General features: G+C 42.2%; 1 protein-coding gene across 1 annotated transcript; it reads left to right on the top strand.

The window, feature by feature from the left end:
* The first annotated feature begins 1,063 nt into the window (after positions 1–1,063).
* LOC140016428 (uncharacterized) lies at positions 1,064–15,838 on the top strand. Its single transcript, XM_072069944.1, has 4 exons — positions 1,064–1,966; positions 6,398–7,034; positions 7,150–8,785; positions 15,547–15,838. Exons 1-4 carry the CDS (start codon positions 1,064–1,066, stop codon positions 15,836–15,838), a joined length of 3,468 nt encoding a protein of 1,155 aa, XP_071926045.1.
* Positions 15,839–17,527: the final 1,689 nt, after the last annotated feature.

Genomic DNA, 17,527 nt, shown 5'->3' with positions numbered 1-17,527 from the left:
CAGCTGGTTCCAGAACATGTTCCTAGGTATTGCTCTCATTGCTTTCGCCAAAGCCATGGTCATGAAGATTGTCGACTACTCCATCCAGCGCCACGGACAGCAGAGGTGCAGTTGACGCAGCCGACGGACAAAGCGCAGCTTGGGGTGATGGCAGCGCCTCCTGAAGTGGAGAGACAGGCTCCTGGTATGGAGCCTATTACTGGACCAGGGTCGGCGGCGCCTGTCAGTGGGACGGATCAGTCTGCAACCGTGGGTGAAGGGATGGTACTGGGTTCGTTGGAGAAGGGGGCAAGTGAGGAGGCAGCTGGACATGCAGGTCAGCGTTTAGAGTTGCCAAGGTCTGCTGCAGGGACAGCTGCGCTTTTGCATGGAGAGATGCAGCATGGGTGTGGCGTTTTCCTTGCACCAGATTTAGGGGGCAGGCTGCTGTCATCTCCCTTGAAGGACATAGCTACTGATCAGGAGGCAGTTGGAGAGGCAGGTGACCTCACGGTGGAGGAGGATGCAACGGTGGGGGAGGAAGAGGTGGCTACGGCGGAACGAAGTGCTGGAAATCTATCTCCAAGAGGTGAGGTTGGGGCGGTAGAGAGGGATTTTGGTTCCTTGGTGGTGGATATTTTCAATCTAGACCCTATTATACAGCAGGTTCAGGAAAAGGTGCAGGGAGAGGAGGGAGGGAAGCAAATGGCGCAATCCAAACGTAGAGGTACGCGTGTAACATTCCCTACTGATCGCTCTTTACGCTCTAAGGCAAAGCTGTCCAATAACTCTTTTGCTGCTTTGTCTGATGATTAAGTTCCTTTTTTGGAATATTCGGGGTATCTCGCGTGCTCCAAACCTTCGTCGGTTAAAAAGTTTAATTGCTGAGTCTTCACTTCAGTTAGTTGCTATCTGTGAACCTAAGGTGTGTGTGGGGGACATTCAATGGATACGGTTAAAATTGAGGATGGATAGGTGCATTACTAACAGTGAAGGTTCTATCTAGGTGTTCTATCAAAATTCACTTGTTTGTGATCACTTGGGTGAGTCGAGTCAGCATTTGTCGCTTAAAATACAATCGCCTATGATAGATGGTCCTATGGTTTTTTCGTTTGTGCATGCAAAGTGTAATGAACAGGATAGAAGGTCGCTTTGGTCTATGTTACTACTAGATAACCCGATCGATGCTCCATGGTTCCTGGTTGGGGATTTTAATGTCATAGTTAGTGAGGAGGAGAAGCGGGGTGGCTTACCTTTTCGATTGGGGGAGGGGTTGGATTTTATCTGTTTCATGGCTTCTGCTAGGGTAAGAGATGCTGGATTTTCGGGTTCGAAATTCACATGGTGTAATAATAGAGGGGGGAGTGTGCGTATTTGGAAAAGGCTAGACAGATTGTTATATAATCAGCATGCGTCTTCCTTAGATTATAATTTTACGGTGCAACATTTGGGGCGGGACCCCTCGGATCATGCTCTCTTACTCTTGACAGCACTGTCTAGATTGGATAATAAACTAAAGTCCTTTCGATTCCTGAATATATGGATGACTAAGCCGGAGCTTTTGGGAGTTATTCGACAAGCTTGGGAGGGAACTTTTTTTAGCCCGCCCCTGCAGAGATTAGCTGCCAAGTTGCGGGAGGTCAAACGGCAGGTGCAATTGTGGTCTAGGGATTCGTTTGGGGATATTTTTGAGGGGGTAAGGAAGGCTGGGGGGGAGGTACTGAGGTTGGAGGGTCTTTTTGATAGTGATCCTTCAGAATCAAATCTCCTTGCTCTTCAGGAGACGCGGGCGGGGTTGAGGAACTCGCTAATGATAGAGGAAGGTTACTGGAGACAAAAGATGAGGGTGAAATGGATTAGGGAGGGGGACAAAAATTCTAAATATTTCCACTCTATAGTTACGGAGCGTAGGGCGAAAGCGGTAATTCATCGAATCAAAGATGCGAATGGGGTTTGGTTAACAGAGAAGGATCGGATTGCAGTGAAGGCAGTTGAGTATTTTAAAACTTTATTCTCGGCTGAGCCATTCAAACCTTTTGGTCAAAAAAGTCAAAAATTGGAATAGTAACTCTTAAATCCTATCCAATGATACCGTGACACTTGGCACCTCATTAATGCATTCCTATCCTTTCTTTTCTCTCACATCAATCATTTCACACACTCTACTTATCTCTTAACACCCGATAAATTTTACACAGTATCCGGAATTTAACCTAATTGGCCGAATTTTTCCGAACTTTTCGCACTAGTGGGTCCCACGTCCGATATATATCCTTAATTTTTCAAAAACTCTCCAATACTAGAAAAATCATTTAAAAACTATAATTACTCATAAAATTCACCAGGAAAATTTCCTAAGCCAGAAAATGCAGAAAACATGCCATTAAAGGGGAAAAACCCTAGGAAAATTATTAGGGAAAAACGGGTTCTCACACTCTCTCCCCCTTAAAAGAATGTCGTCCTCGACATTCTAACTCCTATATAAATCCAGTCAAGATATCGCTCAGAAACCAATCAAGCAGTAGAATTCCATATACTCCAACTCATATTCACCAGGTCCAATTTGTCATTCCCAAAGCCATGATCTTGTAAATCACTTATCAAATTCAAGTACTAAGTATCACGCCAATCCAACTTATCAAATAGTCATGGTCCAGTGGTCCAGTAGAGGTTTCCCCCATACCCCTAACCGGTGTAGGTTGTCTAGTTCTGCGTCCACGGCCTCGACCACTCCGAGTGCCTTCCATCAATCTAAGTCAATCTAGGTCATCAAATAAATATACTGTTAAAGGGCACCTAACCCTCCTTTCCGTAGCACCAGACAGGAACAATGAAACAAGAATAAGCAACTCAAACATTTACTGCGAAGAGCATTTAAACACATAACACGTATACATAGATCACATAACCAGGTTAAGCAATCATACAGAACAGTCAGTCAAGTACATACGAAGTCATTGCATGAAACAATAGGGTCCTCAAAAAGTACTATGAACAACTAGGTCACAAGTGCAAAAGAACTCACGAAAAGCTTTTCCCCTTCTAGGGATTCGTCCAAATATTTATATCTTAATCAAGGTCGATCACGCTTAACCACCCGAACAAACCACACGAAGTTCCATAGAATCACCTTTCTAGTTCACCAAATCCTTTCTAACCTAGGCCTTCATATCTTTCGTATCCGGGCGCAAGAATCTCGTCTAAGATAATTCACATCTCGAGCCGGCCGGTCCCAAGAGTAAACCATCCTTATTAAAGATTCCTACCCGACATACATACCTAGCTTCCTTGAGTCCCATGATAATGATTCGTACACTTATCACATGCCCGGTTCATAACTTACGCTCAAACGAGCACTTAGACATATTCATGAAATTAGGACCACAACACCACTTGGCCCAGTCTCACTCCGCGCAGAGACCACGCGAAGTGGCTCTGATACCACTTGTAACAGCCCCACTTTCCCCTAAGGCGAACCAAAAGGGTTAGCGGACTGCCTGCCCAGCTCTCGCCAGGACTAACGGATCAGTTTACGTCGATCTATTACGTTCCGGAACATACCCGGAACATACCAACGTGCGCAAATATGTCAAAATCACAAAATAAATAAAAACGAAATTCGAAGCCGAAGATGAATAGTGCTGGACACGTCAGAATCCAGATACTAGGCCGAGAGTAGCCAAAATTTTTCTTTCGCCGTTTGAAATACGAGTTCATCCAAAATTCAACCAAACATACACACATTGAAATGTAACATTTTCAAGCCAAAACGGCATATCAAAAATCATTCACTACGAATATACATGTTCGGTTTGCCAATCAAAAGAAAGTGAACCCAATACACATAAGGGTTTCATTCGAAGAGCTATCCAAAAGATGCATTTACATGAGCTCAACTTGACAACCAACAAGTATAACCTTTCCAAAAGTGGTCATTTTCCTGTAAGGAAAACAAATGGAACGGAATGAGCTTAAGCCCAGTGAGTTACTACCACATAAGCACAAGGATCATATAAGTATAATCTTTCATTTCGAGTACACAATTAAGAATTAAAACAAGTCGGTAAAAGGATACGGATGGCTCTCAAGAGCCCATTTCCACGCTTACATTCTTGATCCAATCTCATTGACCCTCCGTCAATGTTTAAGAATACCCGACCGTAGACCTCACTTCACTCCATTCCTTCCACCAAACATACCCCAACCGGGCCCGCACTCCAATCAGTCATTTTGGTAATACTCGAGTATACCGGAATCAAGAGTCTCATTACTACAAGATTCCCCAGTACAGTCCCCGTGGCATGTCAATTTTCACAACCAAGCCCTCGCCGGCTCGATTCAATTGACTACCTACGGGGTTGAGCTCAGTAATACAGTAAGGCCGTTGGATATTCGTCCAAACGACACCAAATCAGTTTTCCATGAATGGAATTCAATATCTCATATAGCAAGTGCAGTCTTTCAGTGAAACAGTAAACAGTCATGAATGGAATCACAAGGGGGTGAGGGCGGTCAAGTACACCCTCACCTCAATCACTTCCAATAGCCAAATAAGCCTTCAAGGCATCACATTCACATATAACAAAGCCACGTAGTAACATTTAAGTGAGTAGTATACTCACCAATCAATTCAGTGCTATTTCATGCACTTCCGTCAGGAGAATGTCGTGAACCACCGTCACGCCCTAGAACACGTAAACAAATGCAATGAGACTCGATAACGAGTCACAAAACAATGCCAATCACAACCCCAATAGGGTTTTGCAAACATATACAAGCATTATAGCAAACCAGAAAATCAGGAAATGTAACTCATTTGACCCAACAACAAAAACAGTTTTGGCCTCCTAATGCGGTAATGGCACCAATTTCACTACGATTATCGGATGAGGGTGTAAGACCCACCATCGCGAAGCTAAGAGACAGGGCTAGAACAATGTAGAAGGCCACTCAGTCCAAATCCTAGCACAACTAGGTCAAAAATGCAGAAAACCAAGCCAGAACCGTAATTGCAGGTTCCCAAATCACACAAAACTGTAATTCGTCTATCTCAGTCTATACAGGTCCAAATGCATTGATTCCAAAGGCATATGATAGCTAAGACATCAAGATACATTTCATCAGAAGACACCAACAACAAAATCCAAACCAATTCCAGTCAAAACATACGATTACAATCGCAGTTCGAACATTCTGATCACCCAGAACAGCAACAGTAAAAATGGCATAACTCACTCTACACTACTCCAAATGCCCTGAAATTTTTCAGGCACTTCAAAATCATCAATACCTACAACTTTCATGTTTTGAGTAAAGTACAATTCGGCCTCTAACCCTATGATCCAAAACCGGACAGAGTTGGGGGTTATCAACCCTAACTTTTCTCATTTCAATCCAAACCCAAAATTGATTGCAATTTCCTATCATATGCACCTACTAGAGCCATAGCCCCTTATTACCAACCATCAAAAACAACCACACCATCAAGATCACATAAAACCAGAAAATTCCTCAAAAAAATAAAAACTTAACCAAATCACTTCAAACCAAGAAATAAACCACAATTTCTAACACAATAGCCACCATTAGGCATAAATTCAACATCATTAGGTGTAAGAGGATAGTCAATCACTACTTACCAAGTAAACAAGAGAGAGGGAGTTGTAGGACACCTTAGCTCTCCAAGAAAACTTCATTAATCAACTTACTAGCACCTAATGGAAGGATAATATGGAGTAGAAACTAATTTAGGTAAGTGGTTTGGATGATTTGTGCTAGTTGGGAGCTTGAAAATTGAAGAAATCCTCTTCCTTCTTGAGCTTAAGAGAGCCGGCCATGGAGGAGTAAAAATGAGTGAATTTTGAGCAATTTTTAAGATATTTAACCTTTTGGTCAAAAAAGTCAAAAATTGGAATAGTAACTCTTAAATCCTATCCAATGATACCATGACACTTGGCACCTCATTAATGCATTCCTATCATTTCTTTTCTCTCACATCAATCATTTCACACACTCTACTTATCTCTTAACACCCGATAAATTTTACACAGTATCCGGAATTTAACCTAATTGGCCGAATTTTTCCGAACTTTTCGCACTAGTGGGTCCCACGTCCGATATATATCCTTAATTTTTCAAAAACTCTCCAATACTAGAAAAATCATCTAAAAACTATAATTACTCATAAAATTCACCAGGAAAATTTCCTAAGCCAGAAAATGCAGAAAACATGCCATTAAAGGGGAAAAACCCTAGGAAAATTATTAGGGAAAAACGGGTTCTCACAAATTTTCTTAATAAAGTGCTCTCCAAGATCTTAGCGATTCGATTGGCCAGGGTGTTGCCCAGCATCATATCGCCTCAGCAAAGTGGATTTGTACAGGGTAGACAAATTTTTGATAATGTTTAATTAGCTCAGGAGCTTATTACAGATATTGGGAAAGCTAGTAGAGAGGGTAATGTTGTTTTGAAGATCGACATGGCCAAAGCCTACGATAGGGTTTGTTGGCCATTTTTGATTCAGGTGTTGAGGCATTTCGGTTTTTGTGAAGTGTGGATTGATATGATATGGAGGCTGATCTCGAATGTGTGGTTCTCAGTTATTGTCAACGAGGCACCCCAAGGTTTCTTTAAATCTAGCCGTGGGATTCGTCAGGGGGATCCAATCTCACCAGGTTTGTTTGTTTTGTGCGTTGAGGTTCTCTCTCTTCATCTTAACTCCTTGAGTAGGCGTCAGGGTTTCATCCCTTTCAGGGTTCCGAAGGGATGCCCGGTGGTCACGCACCTAGCTCATGCTGATGATATCATTATTTTCTCGAGCGGCATGAAAAGATCACTTCAGTTGGTGATGCAGGTGTTAGAGGACTATACGTCGATTTCGGGGCAAAAGGTAAACCATCAAAAAAGTGGTTTTCTACCCCATTCTAGCCTGTCGGAGGTGCGGAGACGAGTTATAGCACAGGTCACGGGATTTCGCTCCCAATCATTTCCGGTGACGTATTTAGGGTGCCCACTTTACTCGGGAAGGCGGAGGAAGAGTTATTTCTCTGCGATTTGTACCTCGATTGCAAGTAGGGTTTTGTCGTGGAAGGAGAGACTCTTATCTTCAGGTGGGAAGTTGGTGCTGATACGGAGTGTGTTGGCGTCCATGCCGATTCATTTTTTTTGCAGCCGCCAACCCCTCTCAAGGGACGTTTGTCATGTTGGAGCAAATTTTTGCTGATTTCCTATGGGGTTCCTCTGAGGTTGGTCCGAGATTTCATTGGATTAAATGGAGTCAGCTATGCAAGCCTTACCCGGAGGGCGGTGCGGGAGTTCGGTCCTTGCAGCATGTGTTTGATGCCTTCTCTTTGAAGTTATGGTGGAATTTTAGGCTGCGCCGGTCTTTATGGGCTGAGTTCATGCACCGGAAGTATTGCCAGGGGATGCATCCTTGCTGCTCGGATTTCTCTCCAGGGCAGTCGCACACTTGGAAGAGGATGGTGCACGCTCAAGGGGTAGCGGAGGAGAATATTCGATGGTCACTGGGCAGTGGGTCTTCAAGCTTTTGGCATGACAATTGGTTGGGAGCGGAGCTACTATGTAGGCAGGTGGACTCGTTTCAGGAGCACTCGGTTACAGACTTTGTTGTGGAAGGCAGGTGGGATTTGCAGTGCTTAAGTAGGGTGTTACCATCGGAATGGGTTTCACGGGTGCTGAGGGAGGCTCCCCATACAACGGCGGAGGCGGATGAAATGGTCTCGGCCCCCACTAATTCAGGTGCGTTTACTATTACATCAGCATATGGGATAGTGCGTCAAGGAGGTAATGTTTCCAGACTATTTGGTTCTTTGTGGCATCAGGCCTTGCCATCCAAGATTTCTTTCTTCATGCTGCGCTTGATGTATGGTAGGTTGCCGCTGATGGATGTGTTACACAAGTTTGGGTTCTTGGGCCCTTCTAAGTGCTTTTATTGCTCTCTAAGCCTATCCCCAGAAACTACTAGTCACATTTTTTGTACGGGGGAGGTGGCTAGGCAGGTTTGGGGTTGCTTTGAGGGTATCATCGGCGGATTTAGTGAGGCTCTCACGATTAGACATAAGGTGATGAGTTGGTGGGTTAAACCTAATGCGAACCCATACCTTGGGTTCGTTCACCGCATATTGCCATCGTTAATTTGTTGGAATTTATGGAAGATGTGGAATATGTGGATCTTTGAGGGGAAGCTAGACTCAGTAGTGCATGTTTGTGATCGGATTTTCTTGGAGTTGAGAGAATGCGTCTATCTCCAGTTTCGAGAGATATCTCTGCCTTGTAGTTCACGAATTGGTTTTTTTGAAATGATAGGTAGGTTGCGACGCAAGGTTATTATACGGGAGGTTCGTTGGGAAGGTCCGACTCGGACGGTAATGAAGCTGAATACCGATGGTTGCTCAAGAGGTAATCCGGGGAGAAGTGGCGGTGGGGGTTTGTTCAGGGATTCTGAGGGGAGGTTCCTGCTTGGCTTCTCGTGCCTTTTTGGGGAGGCTACGAGCCTTCAGGCGGAACTCAAAGCGCTTCTCTTTGGTGTTAGATTAGGTGTATCCCGTGGTTTAGTTAGGTTGCATCTGGAGTCTGACTCAATGGTGTTGGTACGGATTATTCAGGGGAAGGTTAGATGTCCTTGGCGATTGCAGAAGGAGCTACGAGAGCTGCAGCAATATGGACGGTATTTTGATGTCGTGTCTCATTGCTATCGGGAGGCAAACAAGCCGGCGGACAGGTTGTCTAACGCGGGAGTGGAGGATGGGCATACTAGCATTTATGAGGGTTATAGTGCTTTACCTAGGTTGGTGAGGGGGACATTACCTTGGATGTGTACGGGTTCCCAAGCTTTCATAGGTGCCGGCGGTAGGGGGTGGGGGGTTTGGTCAGGGTTTGAATTTGTACTCCTGGAAATGGGTGGACCCGATCTGGGTATTTTTGTTGGTTGCAGCAATAAAATTTTAATTTGATTAAAAAAAACAAAAAAAAAAGAGATAATGAAGTACTTGATGTGATTCTAACTCTCAGTTTTTCATTTTTCTTTTTTTTTTAAAGCAGTGCGATCCAATCTTAATCACATCACACAAAACAATATTATGGTGTTTGCATTTTTCAACGATATATATAATTCATGATATTATTTGATCAACTACAAATGTATACCTTTTATACGTCTCATGCAAGAAGTTAGAAGATATAACCTTTGATGCTTGTAGCATTTTTGCTGCTTTACCAAAATGATATAAAAAGAGGCTCCCCTCTTTTTTATCATTATAAAAAATAGTTTTTTTAACTTCTATAGCTATGGCTAAAAGGAAAAAGAAAACTTCTGAAGATATGGATAGTTTTTTCTTGAGTTTCTAGAGTTTTATTTCAGTAATAACCAAAGACTATAATTCTTTACAATATTTCGTACCATCGGAACAACACACGATGACCATGGATTGGTGTAATGGTGTAATAGTACAAAGTAATCAAGCATATTTCTAAATGTCTTCATCTCACACATATTCAAGGAATCTTTCCAGATGTCTTCATCGGTAAGGCGAGTTTACACATATTCACCTTTCTTTCTTTGATCTAATTTACTTTGCAAGAAATTTTTGCTAATTGTACACATGTAATATTTACTCAAAATAATTATCACTCAAAATTCAAACACTCAAATTTATTGTCCAATTATAGTTAGACAATTGTACATTTAACTTCATTACACCACCTAAACCATGGATGTACAAAAGCAATTAATTATATTCCACGAATTTTTAAATATATATTTGACAAATAATTGTTTCAAATGGTGGCCTACAATCACAGTTTTGCTATATATAGTCTACTAGTTACTAGTCCCAAAATATTAGTACTCTTTATTAATCAATTCAAATAATAGTCATTTAGGTTTTCTTCAAGCCATTTTCCATCATTCTCTTTGCATCCATCTTTTTCCTCCTCATCTTTTCTACTTTCTCCATCTATTCTTATGGCTGGTGGCTAGTGGCAACTAGGAATAGCATTCTAAGTCCTCAGCTAGCTGCTTTCTTTACTTCTTATCAGTAGTGATAACTGGTCTAAATGGACAGTCTTTGGCTGGGGTTGCGCTTTTCTACTTTGGGTTACTATAGTTGGTGAAAGACTTGTTGAGGCTACAACTCATCTCAGAGTCATCTAGTTTATAATATCATGTGGGCAATCACAGGCATACCTCTATGCTGGTCTTAAATTTACTTTTCGGGTTTTTATGGGCCTATCTTGATCCTCATTACAATCAGATCTCTCCTTCATGTGTATGCGGTGCTAGGGCCACAGACTGGGTTGGCTCATCACAGTTCTCCTTTAACACCAACGGTAGATAGGAATCAAACTGTGTCATGACATTCTAAACCTGACTCATGTACAACTTGAATCGGCGAACTACCGAACTCTTGGGACCTTCTTCACCCCAAGATTTCTTGTTCCCAACTAAGAGCAAATAGATGCCACAAATGTGAGGACTCGTAAAAAAAAACAAAAAAAAAACTATTATTTTTAAGCCCTAATTTTGGCTCGATTAATTATTTATTTGGATTTTTGCCACGAATAATATTTTCTAGTCTTATTGGACCTAAATATATTTTATTATAATTTCGTTATAATTTTATAGTGTCTCATTTCAAAAATTAATTTCCGGAAGCGCGTTTAGTGAAAATAGTGAATAGTGCTTGGAAATTTTATCTGCTTGAGAGTACGATAAGCTTGGAATATTGGAGACTTGTACAATAGTCCTAAAATAGGTAATTTTATGTTTAAGTGCTCAAGTGATAGTTAGTAGTATAATCGTTATAAGAATTTTTCGAAGGTTTCGCGTCATAGCGTTCAGATGGACGGTACGCGTTTTCACACGCGCGACTTTATTTGAGGGACTTTAAACCCTTATTTCGGGACAATTAAGAGTGAATAATATTTATATGATTACAAGTGCATTAGAGGTTTAGTGCACTAGTGAACCAAACGCGAGAGAAAATCGAGCCCTAATAGCGCCAAACGCACCCTATGAAGAGTTGACTTATGGGTGATTTGAGGCCACAAGCTTGTAGCCTCTCAAGGAAGCCAATTTTGATCAAAATCACTCTCCCTCCTCTCTCTCTTGGTTCGGCCAGCAGCATTGGAGAAACTAACATTTGCTCTCTCAATTTTACTTCACAAATCTTCACAAAAACTCATTCAAATCCCACCAAATTTGAACTACACCTAGCCTATCACTTGGAGAGACCATTTAGCTAGGAAGAAGGAGAGCTTTCACGATTTTCTTGGAGCATTTGAAGGGCCGAAAATTCTGATCTAAGAACACCAAGAAGGTATACCATGGTCCAACACCTTAAACTTGATTTATGGTAGTAGAAATGCATCTCTAAGCACTTGCATGTAAGTGGATGACTTGATATTGTTGAAAAATTGGAAAGTGGGCTCTATGAACTCCCACTCTTGGGTTGTTGCTGATTTTGTGGTTGATGATATTTATAATGTTGGTTTAGTGTTTGAAATGGTGGATTAATGGTGTATAATTAGTAGAAACTTCAAGGAACTCATGGGATAGAAATTTCCGATTTTGCCCCTGCCTTGTTCGGTTATTTTAAGGCCAATTTTTGATGATCTAATGGCTTGAATATGATGTTTATATGTTGCATTAGTTGTGTAAAAATTTTCATTGGAAAATATTGAGGTTTGGTTGGGCAAATGAATTTCTTTGTGAAACTAGTCAAGCTGGAAAACTGTTTTCGTGTAGCTCTGTCCAGCGATAGTGTTTCGGCGGTAACTCTGTCCTCCGACGTTGAAATCGAGTGCTGTCAGTGGAAGAAGAAATACGGAAGAAGTATCCAAACCTCTTGGGTAGTTAAGGTGAGAAATTTCGAGGACGAAATTCTTTTAAGGGGGAGAGAGAGTGTGAGAACCCGTATTTCCCTAATATTTTTCCTAGGGTTTTTCCCCTTTAATTGCATGTTTTCTGCATTTTCTGGCTTAGGAAAATTTTCTTGGTGGATTTTATGGGTATGGGTAGTTTTTGAAAAAATTACGGATAGATTATGGACGTGGGCCCCACTAGTGCGAAAAGTTCGGAAAAATTCGGCCAAATAAGATTAAGTTCCGGATACTGAGTGAAATTATCGGGTGTTAAGAGATAAGAAGAGGAGGTGATTTGATTGATGTGAGAGAGATTTAAAGGATAGAAATGCATTTAATAGAGTGCCAAGTGGCACTTTCTCATTGGTTGGACTTTTTGACTTTTTACCCTTAAGTTAAATATCTCAAAAATTGACTAAAAATCACCATTTTTCACTCCTTGGTGGCCGACTCTCTTAAGCTCAAGAAGGAAGAAGATTTCTCCAATTTTCAAGCTTCCATTTAGCTCAATCTTCCAAACCAATTGCATCAACTAGTTTCTACTCCATAAAAGTCTTCCATTTGGTGCTAGTGAGTGTTTTGGTGAAGTTTTTTGGAGAAGCTAAGGTGTTCTACAACTCCCTCTCTCTTGTTTACTAGGTAAGTGATGATTACACTTCCTCTTACACCTAATGATGTTTAATTTGTGCCTAATGGTGGCTATAATGTTGAAAATTGTGGTTTATTTCTTGGTTTGGAATGAATTGGTGAAGTTTTTATTTTTTTGAGGAATTTTCTGGTTTAATGTGATCATGGTGTTGTGGTTATTTATGATGGTTGGTAATGAGGGGTTATGACTCTGGTAGGTGTGTATGATAGGAAATTGCAACCAATTTTGGGTTTGGATTGAAATGTGAAAAGTTAGGGTTTCATAACCCCCTTTTCTGTCCGGTTTTGGATCATATGGTTAGAGGCCGAATTGGCCTTTTCTTAAAACATGAAAGTTGTAGGTATTGATTTGTTTGAGATTCCTGTAAAATTTCAGGGCAATTGGAGTAGTGTAGAATGAGATATGTCGATTTTACTGTTGCTGTTCTGGTTGATCAGAATGTACGAACTGCGCTTGTAATCGTCTGTTTTGACTGGAATTGGTTTGGATTTGGATGTTGGTGTCTCCTGATGAAATGTATCTTGATGTCTTAGCTATCATATGCCTTTGGAATCAATGCATTTGGACCTGTATAGACTGAGTTGGACTAATTACAGCATTGTGTGATTTGTAAACCTGCAATCTCGGTTCTGGTTTGGTATTCTGCATGTTTGACCTAGTTGTGCTAGGATTTTGACTGAGTGGCCTTCTACATTGTTGTAGCCCTGTATTTTAGCTTCGAGATGGTGGGTCTTACACCCTCATCCGATAAGCGTAGCGCATTTTGTGCCATTACCGCAAAAGGAAGACGAAAACTGTTTTTTTGTTGAGGTCAAGTTAGTGCATTGCTGAAATTTCTGGTTTGCTATTATGCTTATATATGCATATGAAACCCTATTGGGGTTGTGATTGGCTTGGATTTATGACTCGTTATCTAGTCTTATGGTATTTGTTTACATGTTCTAGGGCGTGACGTTAGTGCACGACGTACTTTGGACGGCGGTGCATGAAACCTCACCTACGTGAGTGGTGAGTATACTACTCACTTGGATGTTTATAATGTGGCTTTGCTATATGTGATTGTGATGCCTTGAAGGCTTGTTTGGCTATTGGAAATGATTAGTGTGAGGGTGTACTTGACCGCCCTCATTCCTTTTATTCCTGTGAATGACTGTTTACCGTTTCACTGTATTATTGCACTTGCTATATGAGATATTGAATTCCATTCATGGGAAATTGTTTGGGTGTCGGTTGGACGAGTATCCAACGGCCCTACTGTACTACTGAGCTCAACCCCGTTGGTAGTCACTTGAATCGAGCCAGCGAGGGCTTGGTCGTGAAAATTGACTAGCCACGGGGACTGAAATGGGAATCTTGTGGTAATGAGACCTTTGGTTCCGGTGTACTCGAGTATCACCTAAAGTTACTGCTTGGAGTGCGGGCCCGGTTGGGGTATGTTGGGTGGAAGGAATGGAAGTGAAGTGAGGTCTACGGTTTGGTACTTTTAACATTGACGGAGGGTCAATAAGGTTGGATCAAGAATGCAAGCGTGGAAATGGGCTCTTGAGAGCCGTCCGTATCCTTTTACCGATTTGTTTTGCTTTTTATTTGTATACTTGAAATGAACGGTTATGCTTAAGTGATCTTTGTTGCTTATGTGGTAGTAACTCACTGAGCTTGAGCTCACTCCGTTCCATTTGTTTTCCTTACAGGAAAATGATCATTTTGGAAGATCATACTTGTTGGTTGCCAAATTGAGCCATGTATATGTCTATTTTGAATAGCTCTTTGCATGAAACCCTAATATGTATTGGGTTCATCTTTTGATTGGCAAACCGAATATGTGTATCTATGATGAATAGCTTTTGACATGCCAATGTGGTTGTAAATATTGAATTTCAATGTATTTATGTCTGGTTGATGTTTGGTTGACTTTCGGATCGATTCGGCTTGTCCGAGCGCACTTTTACTTTCCCAAAACGTTTTAGATCGCATGTATCTGTCCGTAGTCCTGGCGAGAGCTGGGCAGGCAGTCCGCTAACCCCTTTGGTTCGCCTTAGGGGAAGGTGGGGCTGTCACAGAAGGTATACGAGTGACATCGGCAAAGCAAGTGAAACGTAGCTCCTGAGAGCTACTATATCCTTGAATTGTTTTTGATAAATTTCCTTTGGTAAATTGTCAATTATTGAAATATATTATTGTTTAGCTCGTAATTGAGATTGTTATTTGAACTACGTGCTTGCATGTGTGTTCCTGGCCTCACGAGCGTTTTGCTCACCCTATAGATTTGTTTTCCTTAACAGGATTGAATCTCTGGGAAGTGTGGAGAAACCCTCCTGATGTACTTTTGTTTTAGGGTTTCTATTATATTTTGGCTATGCCCTTAGTTTGAGTTGTACTTTTGAAATTGAAGTGTAATATTTGGGCCTGACGTATATTTGGGATTTGAGTTGTATTTTGAACACCCCATGTATGGGTTGGATAATGGATGATTGTTAAGCTTGAACGCTTCCGCATTATTGTGTTTATGTTATTCTATCTTGTTGTGACGTTCGGTCTAGCATTAAGCTTGAATGAAATTGCTTGAGTCCTGGCGAGAGCTAGGCAGGCATCCCGCGGATACTCTTTGGTTCGCTTTAAAGAGAAGTGGGGGCGTCACAGTTGGTATCAGAGCGCTAGGTTAGAGATCTATATGGGGGCCATATTAGATACTCTACCTTTAAGACTAGATATGGGATGACTTAGTCATACCTAAAATGATACTCGGGGCGAACTAGCAACTAAGTTAGTTTTACCTCGAGTGATACTTGGAGACGAATTAGTGAATAAGTAAGCATGCATTACAGGATATCCGAACTAGATAGTGATTTAAATTTCTAACCCGAAAAGTGCTATTATTTTGTAGGGATGGAAAACGGAAATGGAGTTCCGGCAGCTGACGGGAATGGCCATGCGAATGGCCATATAGTGCCTCCTAGGCCTATCTACTACCGGGCTCTAGCTGGGGGAGTTCGAGTACGCTATTCCCCATCTAACAGATATCCCCGATGTGCGTGTAGGGTTACCTTTGCTTACCTGAACCACCTTGTGCTTGCTCTGGACGACGAGCATCGTCAGCTAGTGGATCTTAACAGGGATCTTCAGGCAGAGGTGGACGAGCTTAGACAGATGGTTAGCGCTCAGGGTGAGCGGATTGCCGAGCTCGAGGAGGTGATCGAGGGTGAGGTGGCCACATTTGCAGTGGTTCGTGATGAGCTTCAGAGTGTTAGGGCTCAGCTTACTAGGTTGAGAGAGGAGGTCCGTAGTCGGGCTTCCGATATCGTAGCTGATGCCACTAGGCTAGTGGATTAGGCGATGGGTGTGACTCAGGACTCTGAGGAGGAGGATCCTGAGGAGGAGGTTCCTCCTGATAGTCCTACTGTGGACTAGATCTAGGCAGTTTGACCTTTCTTTTGACTCTTTTGACTAGTATAGCTAGAATTAGCTGGGGTGACGCTAAGTGCTGAGGCCATTGTATTTTGCATGGCTGTGTGGCCTATTTTTGAGGCACTTGCGTTTACTTTAGTCTTCTGTGACTAAAAGTACTCTTGTGGCACCTGTGTGCTATATTTTTGTGACTACCCCATGACTTGCTAATTGTATGAACTTGATATGCTAATCAATGTAAATTATTGTTATTTCCGATGTTTGCTTGATTGGTTCCTATTCTCTACTTTGTATCGCATAATTTATTTATTTCTTGCACTAGGCACGCCTAGATTATGGAAGGACTAAGAGGTGGTCGAGGTCGTGGGCGAGGGACTAGACAGACCCAACCTCAAAGGGGTGACCAGGGATCGGCAACTGGACCGACCCAAGGTCAGGAAAATATTGAGAGTAATCAAGTGGCGACTGCCATTAATAGGATGACTGATATCCTAGAGCGCTTAGTTGATAGACAAGGCCCTGGACCGTTTAACCAACTTGGGGGTCAGGAAAGAGGAGAGGATAGAGCCTTGGAGAGATTCCTAAAGTTCAACCCGCCTAAGTTTATGGGTGAACCGGATCCCGAGGAGCAGAGAATTGGCTTGAGAGACTGACTAACATATTTGCTGCTCTTGATTACACTGAGGAGAGGCGAGTGAATTTTGCCGCTTTTCAATTTGAGGGAGTAGCTCGTGCTTGGTGGGATCTGACAAAAGGAAAATGGGAGAGAACTCAAACCCCCTGGACTTGGGACAACTTCACGAGGGAGTTTAATGAGAAATTTCTCCCACCCTTAATCCAAGAGAAGAGGGAGGATGAATTTATTAAGTTGAAACAAGGAACCCTTAACGTAGCAGAGTACGAGGGGAAATTCACTAAACTTTTCAAGTATGTCCCTGAGCTAGTGGTCAATGAACGGAAGAGGATTAGACGGTTTGTTCAGGGACTTAATGTGGAAATCCAGGAGGGCTTAGCGGCGGTCGAAATCTCTACATTTACCGAGGCTTTAGAGAACGTACAGAGGGTTGAGAGTGCAAGATCTCAAGTGAGAGACTTCCACAACAGAAAACGGAACTTTTCTAGCCGAACTTCTGGACAGGCTAGTAAGAATGTACAACCTTCCAAAGCGGGAAGAGGAGATGGAGGAGCAAGGATTACTGAGCTTCTAGGGGAGCTCTAACTAGAGGGGGCCGTAGTGGGACAACTCAAGTTAGGGAAGCACCTTCTACTGGATCGGCTGTGACTCCTCAAGTCACTTGTGGGTATTGTGGTGAATTCAACCACTCTGAGAACGATTGCTGGAGGAAGTTGGGTAAATGTTTGTTTTGTGGTAGTGCTGAGCATCAAGTCACCAATTGTCCAAAATCACCAAAGACAGGAGGAAATGCTCAAAGGCCAGAAAAGTCAACTTCTAAGCAGACCAGTGCCGGAGGAAACTGACTGAAAGTACCGGCTAGGGTTTATGCACTGGACCATCAACAGGTTCCTGAGGCAACTGAGGTGGTGGAAGGTACAATTCCAATCTTTCATCGACTAGCTAGGGTTTTAATTGATCCGGGTGCAACTCATTCCTTT

This window comes from Coffea arabica, chromosome 1e, assembly GCF_036785885.1.
Source record: "Coffea arabica cultivar ET-39 chromosome 1e, Coffea Arabica ET-39 HiFi, whole genome shotgun sequence".
In the NCBI taxonomy this organism is placed as follows: domain Eukaryota; kingdom Viridiplantae; phylum Streptophyta; class Magnoliopsida; order Gentianales; family Rubiaceae; genus Coffea; species Coffea arabica.
This window is presented reverse-complemented; position numbering and strand designations above follow the sequence as displayed.